The sequence below is a fragment of the Myotis brandtii genome, unplaced genomic scaffold (assembly GCF_000412655.1).
Source record: "Myotis brandtii unplaced genomic scaffold, ASM41265v1 scaffold902, whole genome shotgun sequence".
In the NCBI taxonomy this organism is placed as follows: domain Eukaryota; kingdom Metazoa; phylum Chordata; class Mammalia; order Chiroptera; family Vespertilionidae; genus Myotis; species Myotis brandtii.
Genome location: NW_005371709.1, coordinates 710,547 through 730,303, shown reverse-complemented (window position 1 = coordinate 730,303; position 19,757 = coordinate 710,547). Strand labels below are relative to the sequence as shown.

Sequence of the window (19,757 nt, the reverse complement as noted above, 5' to 3'; positions counted from 1 at the left end):
CATCCGTGTAAGAGGTTTTCCCCCTATAACAGCAGTTGGTGTTTGGGTTCTCAGCCATGGTACTTCTCTCTGAGGTGCCCTTCCCTGGTTTTTGTTGGGTCTTGTCAAATCCACTTCTTTTTTTATGTGGCTGGATGGAGAGCGGGGCACATGCGGAGGCCACTGTTTTCTGGGATCCACAGTGGCCCTTGGGAGTTCAGGCCAAGGGTTGCTTCTCTTGCCAGTTGGGGGAGCCCTACTGTGTGGCTAGGCAGCAACCAGTTCCTCTCCCCCACACAGCCCTGAATCGTCTCCCTCCTCTCTGACACCTTAGGGACCATCCCGGGGGTGATGACCACTCCCTTCTCTGTGCTGATGCTGAGTCCACTTAGCCTTTGTCTTAGTTCGTTCAGGCTGCTATAACAGATATGCCAGAGATTGGGTGGCTTATAAACAACAGAAGTTTATTTCTCACAGTTTCAGAGGCGGACAAGTCCCGGACCAGGGTGCCAGCAGCGTCTGTGTCTAGTGAGAGCTTCTTCCTTGTTTGCAAATGGCTGCCTTCCTGCTGTGTCCTCACATTGCCAAGAGAGAGACATCTCTCTCATGTGTCCTCATAGAACTAATTCTTCCATTTATGAGGGCTCCACCCTCACAACCTGTTCACCTCCCCAAAGCCGCCCCTCCAAATACCATCACATTGGGGATTAGGGCTTCAACATATATGCTTCAGGGAGACACATTCAGTTTATAGGCGATGGAAAGTAAGAAAATGAATAAATAGGAAAAAAAAAGAGAAAGGTACAAATTCCAGAGAGACATGGTAAGGAAAACAAGTAAAATGTCATTCTGTGTTATGGGCTATATAATAATGGACACTTGGAGTGAGCAATGAATTAACGGTATCTACAGCTGAGCCCTGAACAACATGGGTTTGAGTTGCATGGGTCCACTTGCACATGGATTTTTTTTCAATAAATACTCTAACTGTATTTTCCTTATGATTTTCTTTTTAAAAAAATATTTTTATTGATTTCAGAGAGGAAAGGAGAGGGAGAGAGATAGAAACATCAATAATGAGAGTCATTGATCGGCTGTCTGCTGCACTTCCCCTACTGGGGATCGAGCCTGCAACCTTGGCATGTGCCCTTGACCAGCATCGAACCAGGAACCTTCAGTCTGCAGGCTGACGCTCTATCCACTGAGCCAAACCAGCTAGGGCCCTTACGATGTTCTTAATAACATTTTCTTTTCTCTACCTTACCTTATTGTAGTAATATGTAATACATATTAACATACAAATGTTAATCAACTGTTATCTGTAAGCTTTTGGGAAGAGTCAAAAATTATATGCAGAGTTTTGACTTGCAGGGTTGCTCAAGGGCCAACTGTAGAATCTGAATGCTTATTCAAAGACCAGAGACCAGGAGAAAGCTGAGGGGCTGGGCCAGCTTGTTGAGATTTTCCTGGAGGGCTGTGGTCAAGGTTTAAAATCTAGCTAACTTAGCTCACTGCTGCTGAAGACATAATTCAATGTCTTTTATGATGCACTTGTGTATGTCAGGTCCTGTGCTCTCTCCACTACAGAAACTTAAAGTCTACTCAGAGACAGAAACATGTTGATTCCCATAGAGTGGGTGAACTAACTCACCCAATAATTACCACTATACTAGGTGCATAAACTTGTCTTGCTGAGTCCACTGAGGAGTGAGCACTGCAAGGATGGGTTAACAGGTTCAGAGATGTTTGGTAACTGCTCATTGTTCACATTAAGTCCTGACATGGACACTCTAACCTTACTTCTATGTCCTTTTCCCCCACTAGTCACTTAACCTGCATTTCACATTCATCCTTTTGTTCTTTCATTCAACACAAAGGAATAACTCATATGGGCCAGGTATTATGTTAGGTATGAGCAATACCAGGGAAGACCATGGTCACAGTCCCTGCCCCCTGGAGAGCTGAATTATTTGTAGGAAAGACATTAAACAGGTAATGTAAGGCGTGTGAAATGTTACGAAGGGGGACATGTGGGGTACTGACCTGGGCAAGCATGCAGGGTGAACTGTCTGAAGAAGTGAACACACCATTAGGAGTTTGCAAAGGAAAGTTGGAGCTTTGGGGAAGAAAAAGTAAGCTGGGCAGATGGAACAATATATGCAGAGATGGAGAGAAGGTACAATCAAGGATCTGGGCAAGCAGGTCAGTGGGGGCAAAATAACAAAAAGCCTTGTATACACACATCTGAGACTTAATCCTGAAGCAACCAGAAGTCAGTCAACTTCTGATCACAAAATTCCTTCCCCACAGCAAAAAGGAAAGTCCGACTTCAATTTCATACCTACCAAACACCTAGAGGATAACTGGTTCCAATTAAACTCCCCTGGTCTGCAGTAGCAGATATAGGATACTATGGGGTTGGATCCTACAGGAAATTGAGTAAAGTGCTGCTGTCCTCAAAACTCCCAATTACCAAGCCCTGCTGTCCCAACATTACTATGAAATTGTCCCCAGAAGGGAATGTCAAGAGCACGGGAAGAGCAGGTCCAACCTGGCTCCTGGGCTAACATCTGAATTAGTGAAGTTAGTCAGACCACATCATTGCCAGTTATAATGTATACTACTTGTCCTTCCTCTGCTTCAAGGTGTCTCCTCCCTTCCTCCAGCTCTCAGGCGGCCTCTGCAGGGCACACTCCATCCTTCCCCTTCCCCCTCTGTAGCTAGCTGCATCCCACAATGAATCAGAACATCCTTACTAGGTGTACCGGTTAATAATGCGGATTATTTTCAATAGATGGAGTTACACATATGTTGATATATATGCGATTTGATATGTATGCTATTTTGTTGTATTGACAGCAAGCTTCAAAACTTCATGTGTCAAAATTTCTGATTGTGTTAACATCATAGATATTTTTACGCTTAAAAATGTTGAATTTCATGCCAAAAAAAAAGAGCATTTGCGGGAAGTTTTAATTCATTACTTTATTTTGAAGAAAAGTCCTGCTGAAAGTTATCGTATACTTCGGGAAGCGTATGGTGTACATGCTCCATCTCAATATACTTGTGAACTCTGGTTTAAACGCTTTAAAATAATTTCGATGTGAAAGACAAAGAACGTCCAGGTCAACCGAAAAAATTTGAAGACCAACATTTACAAGCATTATTAGGTGAAGATGCGTGTCAAACTCAAAAACAACTTGCAGAAAGATTAAATATTGCTCAGCAAACAATTTCTGATCGTTTACAAGCAATGGGAAAGATTTTAAAGAAAGAAAAGGGGTGCCGCCGAAACAGGTTTGGCTCAGTGGATAGAGCGTCGGCCTGCGGACTGAAAGGTCCCAGGTTTGATTCCGGTCAAGGGCATGTACCTGGGTTGCGGGCACATCCCCAGTAAGACCAAATTTACAAGCATTATTAGATGAAGATGCATGTCAAACTCAAAAACAGCTTGCAGAAAGATTAAACCTTGCTCAGCAAACAATTTTCGATCATTTACAAGCAATGGGAAAGATTTTAAAGGAAGGAAAAGGGGTGCCACATCAACTGAACAAAAGACAAATGGAAAACTGAGAAGTCCTCAGTAAAATGTTGCTTCAACAGCAGGAAAGAAAGTCTTTTGTGCATCGAATTGTGACTGGCGATGACAAGTGGATTTGAGAATCCCACACACACAAAATCATGGGTTGATCCAGGTCCACCAACAACATCGACTGCAAGGCCAAATCGCTTCAGAAAGAAGACAATGCTCTGCGTTTGGTGGGATCAGGAAGGTGTGGTGTATTATGAGCTTCTAAAACCAGGTGAAACCGTTAATATTGATCATTACCGACAACAAATAATCAATCTGAACCATGCTGTGATCGTAAAACAACCAGAATGGGCCAGAAGACACGGTAAAGTAAGTTTGCTTCATGATACGCACCATCACACACTTCAAAACCAGTTAAAGACACGCTAAAATATCTTGCCTGGGAAGTATTAACCCACACGCTGTATTCACCAGACCTTGCTCCTTCAGATTACATTCTGATAGATGGCACACGCACTTTCTGAGCAGCACTTCAAAACGTACAAAGAAGTGGAAAATTGGGTCTCTGAATGGTTTGCCTCAAAACAAGAAAAGTTCTATTGGGACGGTATCCACAAATTACATGAAAGATGGGGGAAATGTGTAGCTAGCGATGGACATTACTTTGAATAGAGCACTTTTGATGTTTCTCTTGAAATTATTGTGTTTTCTTTGGATTACAAAATCCGTATTAACTGGTTAAAATGTGGATTAACTATTAACTGGTTAATAATATGGAATCTGTTAATAGTTAATCCGTATTAACTGGTTAATAGTTAATCCGTATTATTTACCGGTTAATGGTTAATCTGTATCTTAACAGGTTAATACGGATTTTGTAATCCAAAGAAAACACAATAATTTCAAGAGAAACATCAAAAGTGCTCTATTCAAAGTAATGTCCATCACTAGCTACACATTCCCCCCATCTTTCAGGTAATTTGTGGATACCATCCCAATAGAACTTTTCTTGTCTTGAGGCAGACCATTCAGAGACCCAATTTTTCACTTCTTCATACGTTTTGAAGTGCTGCTCAGAAAGTGCGTGGGCCATTGATCGGAACAAGTGGTAATCTGAAGGAGCAATACAACAAAATAGCATATATATCAAATTGCATATATATCAACATATGTGTAACTCCTTCTATTGAAAAAATCCGCATTATTAACCGGTACACCTAGTAAATTCCATGAGTCAAGAAGAATGGAAACTGCTTTCAAAATTCTTATGCCAGGTACTAGCGATAACTTCATAAGTTATAGAAATGTCTACTCACTATTATATAGCTGAAATTAATGTCAACTGTAATTAAAAAATATTTAAAAATTATTTTAAAATTCTCATACTCGGGAGGCAGTGTTCTGGGAGGAGTATAAGAAAAGCCTCTACAGTTAAGTAAAACTACTAAATAAAGTGGCTACCTAGTGAAATGGGCAAGAAAGCCTTGGAAGCATATTAGGACATCAGAAAAGAACGGAGACATATGGAAAACACAAATCACTGATAGTAAAATAATTTTATTTAGTTTCTTTTTTTAAAAAAAGGTAGCATTTCACATATAAATTTAGACTCAAGATTACAGTATATATTTGCCAAAAGGAACATCCCTGAAGGAGGGCTAGACCTAGTGCCTGAGTGAGCACAGGGAAGCACAGTTCAAGTGGAAGTACTTTCTTTAAAACTTCACCATGTGATTTCCCTGCCCCTCAACTCTGCCACCAGGGCTTGTGGCTTGTAAGATAACCCACATCCATCACTTTGGGGCAGCAACTTTTAGCTCATGGGAATAGAAAACATCTCTAGTAATGAAAGCACAAAAACCAATGATCCAAGTTTCCCACAACAATCATTATCTGCAGCAACAATATATGACAGGAGAAGTTTATTTTTAGTTCAAAAGTTCTTTTGAGGGCTAGAGAACACAAAATTCACTCAAAAAGAGAACGCATACAATTAATGAGCAAAAATGAAAAAAAAAATGATTTTCTCCATATTACAAATGCTTTTATAGGATAAGGCCCAAGGAAAAGACCCACTCAAATCTGGGATTCCATTCCCATAAAGTGTTTGGCACAACTCACAACTGTCATGAGACTGAGAGTCAGCTGAGAGGTTGCTGGAAGGATCCCATGACTTTTCTGTCTGGCTTGAACAAAGTCTACACAAAAGGTCTTAATAAGCTGCACATACTCAGGCCTAACTATGGGGCACACTTTTTAAAGAAAGTTAATCTTTAAGGAAAAAAAATGTCCAGGTGAAATAGGTCTCTCATAGCCACAGATTAATCTGTCATCCTCTCATGGAAGATTAAATCCACTGGCTGCCCAGAAGTCAGTGGAATCCTAATCTCCTAGGGAAGGTGAAGCTAGAGAACTTTGATTTCAGCATCTCAGGGCCAATAGGGAAGGAGACACAGATGACCAAGTTACTCTTTGTTCCACACCATGTAGGCTCCTGATGAACAATATTGAGGAGAATTCGTGTGCTAGTAATCATGGCAGCCTAGAATAGAGCCTTTAGGCAGAGGTACTAGGGCAAATGAATGTACCCCAAATCCAGTTAAAAAACTTCCTGCAGTTATGATACAATACTGTGCAGTGAATAGCTAGGAATTGTATGCTGCTCCTATTTCTGGTAAAGCCCTGTCTTGCTCTTGGCCAGCCAGAGCTGAGAGGTGACTTATAAGGAGTTGTCTGTGACAAGAAACCAAGTACCTTAGTCACACACAGCCTGAGGCAGTGACACAGACAGTCATCACCCAATGGAGGAGAATTCAGGTCCCCAGAACTTTGATTCAAAGCCAAGGTTTCATCTCATCCAAAACTTCAAACCAAGCTCTATCTCTGAGCCTACTAATGCAATAAACTAGTGATTAGGAATCTCTACAAGGAATCTGGTTGAGTGGCAAGGTGCAAGTCCCAGCAAGCCACCAACTTGACTGTAGGAAAACAAAAAGGTGTAAATTGTATCAAGTAAATGGTTGCTCAACTGGAAGATCATTTCCTGGGGAACTTCAGCAGACTAGATGCTAATCACATGGATGTTCACTGCAGACCCTAAAGAGAGCCCGGGTCCCAGGTGTAGTGAGTCTTCTTTACACTTACCACATCCTGGCCATCTTCTCTCCGGCCTTCTATCTCTTGAATGGCTGAGCACACACTTCCCCTGGGACCAATGTAAACATTATTCAACAGATCTCAGCTTAGGAAAACACAGCTTGTTATGTATTTTGTGTTTAACATTCCAGTGCAGGCAGTATCTTAGCATTAGACTTTCCTTCTTTCATGAGTACCAATTTAGCAAGGATCACACACAGCATACTTGATAAAACTGTGGTTGAAAAGACCATTTGGGTGCCAGACAGCTGGCTCTATCCTGGAATCAGCTGGTAAGCCAGGACTACCACAGGAGAGGCAGAACACACGAGCACAGGGAGTCGCGTAACCATTATTCCCATTGAACCCCTTGGGCCACATCTTGATATGGGAGAACATTTCCACCTCTTGCATCAACCTATGCTCTCCTTCTTTTGGACAGGGCTCTCTCCAGAGGGTTCAGCAGCATCCTTAGAGAGGAGAGGAGAGCTTTTCCTTCCAGTCCTAACATCTGAATATTTCACAGCACAAGAGGCGTCCACGAACATGCTCGGAATGTTGCTGCCAAAGTAGATCTTACTGTTAGAAGCAATGGCCTGGTACCTTCTGAGCTCCAGATACTCCGGGGTCAATTTGTGCTGTGTGGGGGCAAACAGGAACAGAGGCATCAGGACACTTTGGTGCAATATTCATCCCTCTATTTCCTTACACACATTTCCCTATTGCTCTACTGATAAAATTACTCAAATCTGAATTGTTGCCAATGACCCTCTCTCACTTTGAAGTGTGGCTATCACATTAATAGCTATATTCCAGACTTGAAGTTCCTTCAACAAGCTGTTATAATGTAGGAGAAGCTGTTTATTTTTTAATTAAAAAAAAAAAGTTGGGGGTGGTTTTGAGGAACAATGAATGTAACTCACTAAGTAATGATGGTAACATTTCCACAGTGACTTGTGGCTGATGAAGTACTTCCATATGTACCTTCTCATTTCATCCAGCTGCATCAACCTGGGGTCAGTCTGGAGTTTCTCCTGATATATGAACAGGTCAATGGATGGGAGTGGCAGAGCTTCAAAGGAAGGGCCTGGGCTCAGAACCTTATAATCAACCACCTTTGATTCTGCTTTTCTTGATCACATTCCAGAACTAGAAAATATCTCAAGAAATCACCTGGTCTGGCCTCTTGCCTCTACCCAGAAACTGGATGTTTAATCTGTTTGTGATGGACAGGTGTTTGTCAATCATCAGGTTTCTCTCCGTCACAGTCTTGTTTAAATCGTGATCCTAAGATATATCCAATCACAATCTCTCTGGGTTTGATTAAAACGTATTCATTTCCAATGATCCTTAAAATATACTCTAAAGCCTCTCAGAGCCTTCCCTAGCGATTCTCTCTTCATCTCAAGTCCCAGCCTGTCCTCCAGGCAAATCCCATCTTGTTCTTCACAGCCCTCTGACATCTTCCACTCCTGGACCTACACCTTCTCCAGCTGACTCATATCCCTGCTGAAACACTGCCATCCAATCTGCTCACCGTGTATAAACAAATTACTTTCTAAAGTCTTATTATTATAGGTCAATATCTGAATAGCATTTTTCATTTTCAAAGTGACATAAAACTACTTGCTGCCCTTTTGGCATAGGCTGACTTCATGACAAGATCTGGATATTTGTACCTGGTCAGCCTCTCCCATGACAGATTTGAAATGTTAGTTTTGTAAACTCAAGTTTCTCATCTCGTCTTCATATTGACCAAACTTCATTCTGTTTCTATAGAGCTGTGTCCTCCAATATGTTAAGTGTATTTCTAAATTCATACTGAATTTCAAGTCTTATCATTTCTTCTGAATACAGATTATTTGGTTATTTTCTAAATCAAAAGAGTTTAAGCTCTGTCTCTACCTTCAATCTTTACTCTGATCCTGGAAACTGTATCCTATACCTTAGCAATCTCTGTCTCCATTCTTTCTGTCCAATCTATTCTACAACTAATAACCTTATAAACCTTGGTTAGATCCTTCCCTTCTCAGAAAGCCATAGGGGTTCTAGCTGCCTCTTAATTAAATAATTCCTGCTAACTAGGCCTGTAGTCTCTAGACCAGGGGTGGGCAAACTTTTTGACTCGAGGGCCACAATGGGTTCTTAAACTGGACCGGAGGGCCGGAACAAAAGCATGGATGGAGTGTTTGTGTGAACTAATATAAATTCAAAGTAAACGCTAACTAGGCCTGGCTGCTCTAGACCTAAACTTACCCCAGTCCCTAAACAAAAATTGGTCACCCATACATCACCCAACCTCCTTTCTCAAGTTATTACACATAAAATGTCTCATGACTAGAACATTTAAAAAGCCCAGTAAACAAGCAATACTCAGTTGGTAGCATTTGGAAACACGTGTGTGTGGGGGGAGGGGTGGTGACTATTAAAATAATTGGCAAACACTACTGACATTTAGTAGGCGAGGGCCTGGGGTGCAAAATATCCCATAATGCATGAGATGATCTTTAACAATTAAGAAGCATCTCACTCCAAAATGCCAAGAACGTCTCTGATGAGAAACACTGCTATAAACGAGCTTACTCAAAAAACCTACCTTCTCTGGGAAGCAATTCTAAATAAACTTTACTCTTCTGTTCTTTTTGTCATTTCAGAAGCCCCTCAATTTTCTTGATTACTGAATTCTTATATAGCAGGACAAATGAATGGCTATATGGCAAGCATGTCAAACTCAAAGGCTAACATGGGCCAAATAAACAAGGTTTAAGTTTATGTGGGCCGCAAAACACAAAAGCTTCAATTTTCATAGAAACATAGGTTTATTTCGGTAGAGACATACTGAATACAAAGGGCTGAAATAAATGAGTAATCGTTAACATAAAAGAATAGAATATTTTAATAAAAATTGTATTTTTTCTTGGACATTAAGTTACCAGACACTGAATATCTGCACAATTAAAAAGCGTAATGCAAATTTCTATTTTTCTTATTCTCTGAAAGCGAACTATTTCCTGTTGTGCACACCAAACAAGTCAGTACCAGACTAATGACATGCAATCGGCTGCTAAGATATTCGCTGCTAGTATTAGTGGAGAGAAATGGTGCGCCTGTGCTTAAGGCATGTAAGGGAAATGAATGTAACATGATTATAGTAATCAGTCAATAGTGAACGTAGTAGTTCGTTATTAATAATTATATATAACAGGATATTGTAAAAATTAAGTCATGAAATTTTTATTAAATCGTTTCTTGCATACCGTTATATTAGCTGGGCTGCAAAAATATTCGTTGTGGGCGCATGTGGTCCATGGGCCGTGAGTTTGACGTGCTTGCTATATGGCATGTATTTTCATATATCTGCTTGCCTTTGTCAGAGCTCCCCATTTTTATACGCAAATATACAAAATTCCCTATCCAATAAGTGTGCAATATATCTTGCCAAGTGATTGGCTGATTCTAGAGGGTGTGACAGTAACTACCCTTTCTTGACACTGGATAAAATCTCCTTTATCACATCAGAGCCCCCACAAGAGAAACCAAAACCCCAAACTGTATTACTAGGAGAGTGGCACAGAGAGCCAGTCACCTTGTTCGACGTGGCATATTTATGTGCAGCATAATATTCAGCATCTGCTTTTGCCTTCTCTCGGGCCAGGAACGCGGCATCTAGCAAAACAACACAGGGTATTTAAAACAAAGGAAACTTGTGATCTATTTCCTCAGTTGGGTAACAAGTTCAGACTCTACTTTAGGTAATAGTCCCTTTCTCCACTGCCTGATATTTTGATCACTTCTTTACTTTAAAAGCATATACCAGTAACAACTCTAGCAGTTTTCAAATCCCAGTCCTCAGACAGCTTCTGAGGACTTCAATGGGAATACTCTTGTCAATGTTGAACAACTCCCAGCTCAGCTGAGCCCACTTCATTTTCCACCTAAAAGTGCTCTTTCTTTCCTCCACCCCCATCACCCAAAGCATCACACCCCACCCCACTCTCAGCTTCAAGTGAAATAACTAAATCCAGACACAAAAGCTCTGCTCTATTTACTGAATCCCCCCCCACACACCCCCACACCCCGCATTTGATCTAAACAATAGAAAGCAGCAGTATATAAGCAGAAGAGGTTGAATGTTTGGTCTTCAAGACTATGAGCTAAGAACATCTCACTGTGAAATCAAGGAGTTTGAGAGCTCTGTGAAAACCGTGGCTTCTTTTTTCCCAGCTAATTTTTATGGTGTGTTTTTTTTTTCGTTGACAGGTAGGAAAGAAATGGGTTGTGTTGGGGTTTCTCATCTTATACATTTTCTTTTTTCCCAGCTAATTTTTATGGTGTGTTTTTTTCGTTGACAGGTAGGAAAGAAACTGGTTGTGTTGGGGTTTCTCATCTTATACATACTTTACAACTGATTATGGGTAATTATCATACTGCCTGAGAACAAAGTGGGAGCTAATAAGCCCTATTTTAAGTCGGAAAAGGAAAGGCTGAATTAGCCAAAGTCACAAACCAAACCAAGAGCTAGATATGTAATGGCAATTTTTAAAAAATTATCTAGAATATCAAGTCAGCCACTTCCTTCAGACTATTCTGTCTATGGCCTTCCTACCCACCATAGAGCCCAACCCCTGGGGCAGAGAGGCAGATTAGGATAGTCAGAGCCTCTTTTTCCCTGATGTACCTTCAATTTCAGAAATGCGTTTTTCAGTTTCTTTCTCCATCACCTTCTGCTGAAACCAAATTTTTGCCACTTGTGCAATCTTCTCTGCTTCTATAATCATACAAAAGTAGACACATTCAAAAACATTTCCCTAGCTCCACAGGTATTTAGAATCAGCAGCACACAGTCTAACGTTTACTTACGTTAAGGTGTTATGGACTGTTTCATTAAATTTTATCTAACCACATAGTAAACAACTCAATGGAATAAAAGGGACTCTATTTCCTACTTTACTGTTCTGTTTTGACAGTGCTAATTTTGTGGGAAGGGGAATACAAAAGTTAACAGTTCCAGTCCTTTAAGGGATTAAATAGCAATGGTCCACAAGCTAATGGGGGGGAAAAGATACTTCATCAAAGTACTCAGCACAAAAACAGAGCAACATAAATGCATGGCAAGGTAGGACAATTAATATAATGTGGTAGGAGAAAGAAAGGTAAGTTACACCAAGGAAGGCCTTCTAGAAGAAATCTTAAAGAAAATAATGGACATGACCTAGGAGGACAAGGCAGAAGGTGTAAACAAAGACAAGAAGGTACGAAATGCGCAAGTGAGAGGTAATACAGAGTCAGCTGACCAGAGATACAACAAAAAGTAAGAATAGAAAGAGGGTTAGAAGACACCTGTCTTGAGTGACAGCCTAAGGAATTTAAGCTTTAATATGCTCAGGATCAACTGTTAAATTGCCATAAAGGAAATAACACGATGAAAATATCAGAGAAGGAATATTCTGACTGCCGTGGAAGGTAAAAGAGAAAGAAGGACAATTCATCTGAGAATGTACAAACAGTGTTGGGAGTGAACAAGTTAGCTGCAGCAGGCTGTTACAGGCGGGGAAAATGAGAAACATTCTTAGTAAAACTTGGCCCAATCAAAGGATCCAGGACCAAGGGAGAAAGACTCTAATTAAACTTTTATTTCAATCACTGCAATTCTTGAAGAACGTTCTCAACTCTCCTTTTCAGACAAAGAAGGTGAATATTTTAACACATTTTATGCACTTCCCAGGGGTAATGCATAATGTTAAAAAAATTTCCAAGTGGTTTTTTCTTTCTAGAAGACAGTAACCTTTCTCAATTACTCCAGGGCACATTTCCCTATCAGCCATAAAGTCAATTTATATCATACCATCCCAAAGATAGACTATATTCAACTGCGCTAGAAATTTAGCGATAAGCAGAAACTCAAGATAAAACTTGAATAAAAGGTAGGGGGATCTGGCATCTGCTGCTAGAACCCTGAGACTGGTGTTTCAACATAAGGGAACTGCTGCCATAATCCCATTTAACACTGCTCTTTAATGTGTGTGGATAAAGCCATGAAGAGTATGACTACACTTCTAGTCTAGAAAAATGGTGGAGTAGGCTAATGAGAAAAATCCTTCAGCTAACAACACCTTAAAGCAGCAACTTTCAACCTTTTCATCTCATGGCACACATAAACTCATTACTAAAATTCTGCAGCACACCAAAAACTATATTTTTTGTCAATCTGACAAAAAAAAAGGGTATACTATTGATTCATTCATATCAGACAACTACTGTTGTGTTTGCTGTTGTGATTTTTTTATTTGACAATCTAAGGCAGGGATCCTCAAACTTTTTAAACAGGGGCCAGTTCACTGTCCCTCAGACCGTTGGAGGGCCGGACTATAGTTTAAAAAAAAACTATGAACAAATTCCTATGCACACTGCATATATCTTATTTTGAAGTAAAAAAACAAAACGGGAACAAATACAATATTTGTATTTGCATGTGGCCCGCGGGCTGTAGTTTGAGGACCCCTGATAGAGGTCAGTGCCCTGACTAAATAGTCAGGTATTAAAAATTCTTACAGCATGCAAGTGTTCCTGCCTCGGCACACTGGTTGAAAATAACTGCTTTAAAGTGCTAGATAAAATTTAACAAATTTGTTTTTTAACGCATGACTGAGATTCTAAGCGAGAATTTGTTTTTTAACCCAGGGCTGAGATTCTAAGAAAAAAATGGGAGCTACTCAAGAGACATAAGCAAAGGGAGAGCTGAGAGTCTGCATAGTGGCAGCCCAGGGGTGGTTATCAGACAAGTAAGGGAGAAGAACTTGGGTTATTGCCCAAGCAGGGGGGTCAGAAGATGAGGACTTGAGATGCTGGAACTGAGACTCCTGTATACAACAAGAGACAGCTACAGAACTGCAACTCCAGTGAGACTAAAAAACTCTATCTTGCCCGACCAGTAAGGCTCAGTGATTGATCATCAACATATGAATCAGGAAGTCATGGTTCAATTCACACTCAGGGCACATGCCCGGGTTGCATGCTTGATCCCCAGTAGGGGGCGTGCAGGAGGCAGCCTATTGTTGATTCTCTCTCATCATTGATGTTTGTTTCTCTCCCTTCCTCTCTGAAATCAATAAAACTATAATAAATAAAGAAATTAATTAATAAAAACTCTTTCTACCAGCCCAATGAGAAGTAAGCTTTTCTCACCTGGACACATCATAGTGAAACTGGAGAATACCCAAAGACAAAGAGAAAAATCTTAAAAGTATAAAGAGAAGAGGCTAAACAAAAATAAAATAATACCACCAAAGTAACAAAGAATAATAATTGAATTTAGGATTATAGGCTAAATTATCATTCAAGAATGAAACAAAAGCATTTCAGACCAAGGAAGACTGAGTAAGTTTCCACTCTAAGCTTTTACTGAAAAAAACTAGCAGGGGAAAAAAATGAATTGCCAGAAACAATGGAGAAGAAAAAATTACATAATACATGTAAATTGAAATATTTACTGTAAGAATCAATGATGATGATAATTAATGGGGGGGGAATAAAAACAACATGAAACTAAACTACTAGACAACAGTAATATGAAAAATTGGAGGACAGTGATAAGAATTAAAGTATTCTAAGGTATTATTCAAGAAGAGAACAGAATAACTTTAGACTTTGTCAAGTCAGATATGCTTGTTAAACATTTTACAGGTCATGACTAGTTATAATTCTAAAAATTAAATGTAAAACTTCCAATCAAGTAAAAGAATAAAGAAAATCCAATCAATTCAATATCCATCAGAAAAGAGGGGGAATATTAGCAGAGAAAAAGATGCATGATAAATAGCACAAAATTAAATAATATAAACAAACCCAAACATAGCAGTAACCACAATAAATATAAAAAGACTAAACTCACCAGTTAAAAGACAGATTCTCACATTGGATAAGATAACAAAATCCAGCTATATGCTGTTTACAAGAGACACACCTAAAACATAATGACATAGAAAAGTTGAAAGTAAAAGGATGCGAAAAGATACAACAAGAAAATAACTAATCAAGAGAAATTGGTATAGCTATATTATCATCAGAAAAAATAGACCTTAAGCCAAAAACATGTTTGGGATAAAGAGGGTTACTACATAATGGGTGCAATTATCCTGGGAGATGTAACGATCTAAACCTGAATGCTCTTAATGATATAGCCCCAAAACACATAAAGAAAGAAATTTTAAGTTAACAAATCCATAGTCATAGTGGGATTTAACACACCTTCCTCAGAAATGGATAGCTCAAGAAGGGAAAAATTGGAAGAATACAGATGTGAACAACACCAGCCTCACCTAATGGTTATACAGAGAAACCTGCATCCAGCATATAGAGAATGTACATTCAATCTTTGTAAGCGGGCAGAACATTTACCAAAAAAGGACCATGTATTGATGGGCCATGAAGCAAATTTCAACAAATACTTAAGAATTCATATAACAGATAATATTTTCTGACTATTGAAAATCAACACTGAAAAGGTAGCCCCCTAAAAACCCTTTTAATAATTCATCAGGCAAAGAAATCATAATGAAAATTTTTTTCTAAATTAAAACTGAAAACCAATAATAAACTACATTTGAGATACACCTAAAGCAGAACTTAGAAGAAAACATATAATCTTTCATATTTTCATTAGAAAAGACTGAAAACTAAAGAATTAACCCAGTAAGTTAGAAAAGAACCAATAAGTAAGCTCAAAAAGGTAGAAGAAATAATAAAACTAAGTGTAAGTGATATTATTTTTTAAAAAGTGACAATAGAATCAACCAAATTAAATCCAGTTCTCTAAAAAGATGAGTAAAATAAGACAGGCCTCTGGCAAAATTGATTCAGAAAAAAAAAAGGCACAGTAAATAATATTAAAAATAAAAAGGGAGCAGCATACCGATTTGGTAGAGGGTTTTAAAAATCAAAAAAGAATTCTACAAATTTATGTCCCCAAATTTGAAATAACAGATGAAATAGATAATTTTCTAGAAAAATATAACTACCAGAACTCAAAAAGAAACAAATATCTGAGTAGACCTATATGCATTAAAGAAATTATAACAGTAAGTTAACTATTACCACAAAAAACCAAGCATACAAAAAACAAACAAACAAACAACCAAAAAACAAACGCAAACCCCACTGGACCAAGATGGCTTTTACAAGTGAGTTCCGTCAAATCTACAAAGAAGAGATAATATGTAGTTTATACAAAATTTTCTAGAAAAGAAGTGTTCTGCATTTCATTTTGAGGCTAATATAACCATGATACAAAACCTGACATTAAGAATAGAAGGAAAAAATTATAAGCTGATCTCAATTATTGAAATAAAAACATTTTACAGAAATAACCAGCAAACCATATAGGGAAATGTATTGGGGTGAACCTCTTCCATTATGACCAAGTGGATTTATCCCAGGAAGACAAAATTATCCAGTAATAGAAAATCTATTACTATAATTCACTATGTTAACAGCTTTAAAAAGAAAAAGTATATGGTCATTTCAACAGATACATAAAAAAATTCTAAAAGTTTTAACAGCCATTAACGATAAAATCTCTTGGCAAGCAAGAGGTAGAAGGAAACTTCACTAACCCAATAAAAGTTAAGTACAGCCAACATCATTGGGACTATGTAAAGTTAGGAACAAGACAAGAATGCCAATTGCCATCTTTCTTTTCAACAAGGCATAGCCTAAAGCAGTAAGATAGAACTAAAAAGTGTGGGACTACAAAGGAAAAAACAGAACTGATTTGAAGACAGTATGACTGCTCACATGGGAAATCCAAGAGATTAGAAATATCATTTTGAACAAGATTGCTAAGTGAAAAAACCAACAGTATACCTATACAAAAGCAAAAAAGTCATAAAAAGTACCTTCATAAAAGAAACATATTTATAATAGCAAAAAAGTTAACATACAGAAATAAATCGCTAACAAAGAAGATGCAAGAATTTTAAGAAAATGACAGTTTTGAAAGACATTTCTCATAAATGGAGAAATACAACAGATTTATAAGACTCAATATCATAAATATTATAATTCTCTATAAAGTGATATATACAAGTAATACAATTCCAATCAAAACCCCAATACTGTATTTTACAGAACTTGAGGCACTGGTTCTAAAAGATATATGGAGGAATAAAGGGCCTGGGATTGTTTTCAAGCCAATTTTAGGAATAGTTAGGAACAGTTAAGAGAAATAGTTAAGGAGAAACTTGCTCTCCCAGATTGTAAGACTTAACATAAAATTTACAATATTTAAAACAGGGTAATATTGGAGAAAGCTAGACCAAGAAATTAAAATAAAATAGAGACTCAAGCAACAGAACAAACCATATATAGAATCTTGTTGTATGACCAATGTGGCATTAGAAACAAGTAGAGGAAATAATGAACTATTTAAGTCTGAAGTCAATTGGTAAATAATGAACTATTTAAGTCTGAAGTCAATTGGTTTGCCATTTGAAACAAATAAAACTGAATTCCTATATCACACTAAACACTAAAATAAATTCCAAATGGATTCAAGACCTAAATATAAAAAGCAAAACTACAAAACTTTTAGAATAAAACCATTATTTGGGGGCTAAGAAAGAATTTCTAAACAAGATGGGAAAAGCACAAACCAGAAAGGAAAAAATTGATGAATCTAACTTGTTGAAAATTAAATATATGTGTATGTCAAAAACATCATAAAGTTCAAAGACAAGCCACAAATTGAGAGAAGATATCTGCAGTGTATAAACATGGGAAAGGATTAAAATCCAGAAGATATAAAGAACTTCTACAAGTCAGTTCAAAAAACATAATCAAATAATGGACTGATGATATTAACATGCAATTCACATACCACAAAAAAAGGGAAACCTGAATGATCAATAACAATATTCAACTTTACAGTATTGAGGGAAATTCAACTGAAATTATGTGATATAATGGCCACTATCAAACTGGCATAAATTTTTTAAAGTTTGATAACTCCAAGGGTTGAGGAGGATGTGCAGAAATGTGACTCAATATGGCAACACATATACTGGAACTCAAATACTGCTGAACAGAAGGTGGAATGGAAAAATCACTTTGGAAAGCGATTTGGCAATAGATTATAAATTTGAAGATGTGTATACTCTGTGACCCAGCAATTCTGCTTCGGGATATGTACTCTAGAAGAATCTGTGGGAAAGCACACTTCTTTTGGGGTATTTCAATCTGTTAGGAATCAATATTTTATAAATTATTTAAAAAAACGAAGTACTAAGAAAAATATTAAAAACAAAAGCACAAGCTCAAGTTTTCAATTAGATTCAACAAACATAAAAAAAGCTGTAGGAATTTTTAAACACCCATTCTCCATTTCTGTAGTCCTCTCATTGTGGATCAGAAACAAAAAGCTGGTGACAGGGCACTGACCCACACCACATGTTGAGTAACACTACTCTAAGAAAATGCTTGCATGTGTTCACAGAGACCTGGATAAGGGCATTACTGCAGCACTCTTTGTAATAAGGAAAAATTAGAAACTACCTAACTATTCATTAATGATCTATCAGAATAAATCAAGGTTTACTCATGAAAATACACAGTAATTAAAAACGAAGTAGATCATGTATCAATATGAATAAAATTCAAACAATGTTGGTTTAAAAAAGCAAGTTGTGACCCTGGACAGTTTGTTCAATAGTAAGAGTGTCAGCCCCAGAACTGAAGGGTCGTGGGTTCGATTCTGGCCAAGGGTGCATACCTTCGTTGCAGGCTCGATCCCCGCCCCAGATGGGTGTGTGTGGGAGGCAGCCGGTCTCTCACATCCATGTTTCTTTCTCTCTCTCCCTCCCATCCCTTCCTCTCTCTCTTAAAGTCAAGGTGAGAATTAACAACAACAACTAAAAACAAGTTATGAAATAAAAGTAGAGTCTGATAGCATTTTTGTAGTTTAAAAGAATCTGTGAATTATCACATACTTTCAGTGTAAGTATGAAAGTATGGGCAGAAAGATATACATCAACTTTAGAATAGAAGCTACTCTGTGAAGACGGGTCAAAAAATAAGACCAGTGAAGAGCATAAAGGAGGCTTCAAACAGATATAGAATTTTCTTAAAGCAAATATGATTTGAGGAAAATATGGCAAAAAGTTAAGCCTTCATTATATTGTTCTCTGTATATTCTGCATATTTGAAATATTCAACGAAAGACCCCTTAAGCTTTCAGCATCCAAGGAACAAACAACTGGGGGCCTAAAATGGCAGTCTAATATACAGTACCCTGGAGTGTTAGGGAAGTCACTGATTCAAAGTGAGCTGTAAGCAATCTTGCTGCTTTCGGAGGTGGTATTATTCATCTATCCAGATAAAACTATGTGCATGTCAGCAGCAAGGATACATACTATAATCTTGAGCTTTTGCCAAAAACTTCTCTCTCCTAAATCTGTATAAACAAAAACCCTATTCCACAGAGGCTAGAGCTGCCCCCAGATCCTGTCTACTTTCCCTGTCCTTAAAAAAGACAATAGTCGTGGCAGCCAATGACATGGTGGAGAGCCAAAGCACTTCATTACATACTGGCCTCATCTGCTTTTAAAGGCTTTAGAAAATCTGACTGTATAAAGAAGTTTCCAGAATTCTAAATATGAATGATTCAATCTTATTTGAGTCCCATCAATATCTAATATGAAGCTGACAAAGAACAACAGGACAAACTCACAACACATGTACTTAGAGACAGCCATTTCGGAAAGAAATCCACATACCTATAATAGCCTTTTTCCGCTCTGTCTCAGCTTCTTTCTCCACCACCTTTTGTTTCTGGATAGCTATAAGAAGTTTTGTCTTCTCAGCCTCCCTGTGGACAAAATATTATAAAAATTAGACATGACATGCAGTCACAGGCAGTAATTCTGACTCTACAGTGGGTCAGAGAACCATCTTCAACAAGAACTTTTTGAATCATTAAGATAGGCAAAGAGAGGTGTTACCCTATCTATACTAATAAAAGGGCAATATGCTAATTAGACCAGGTCAACCAGACATCTTCCGGATGTCTGACTCCCTTCCGGACAGTTAGGGGGCGACCAGGCCAGCAGGGGGATAGTTA

General features: G+C 38.2%; 1 protein-coding gene across 1 annotated transcript in view; it reads right to left on the bottom strand.

The window, feature by feature from the left end:
• Positions 1-5,048: 5,048 nt before the first annotated feature.
• The window catches only part of ERLIN1 (ER lipid raft associated 1), a 37,521-nt gene continuing 22,812 nt past the window's right edge, over positions 5,049-19,757 (bottom strand). Inside the window, exons 9-12 of the mRNA XM_005885362.2 lie at positions 19,414-19,505; positions 11,325-11,414; positions 10,233-10,312; positions 5,049-7,284 (exon numbers count right to left, since the gene is read on the bottom strand). Coding sequence (XP_005885424.1) covers positions 7,060-7,284; positions 10,233-10,312; positions 11,325-11,414; positions 19,414-19,505 — 487 coding nt within the window. The 3' untranslated portion in view covers positions 5,049-7,059. The remainder of the gene's footprint in view (positions 7,285-10,232; positions 10,313-11,324; positions 11,415-19,413; positions 19,506-19,757) is intronic.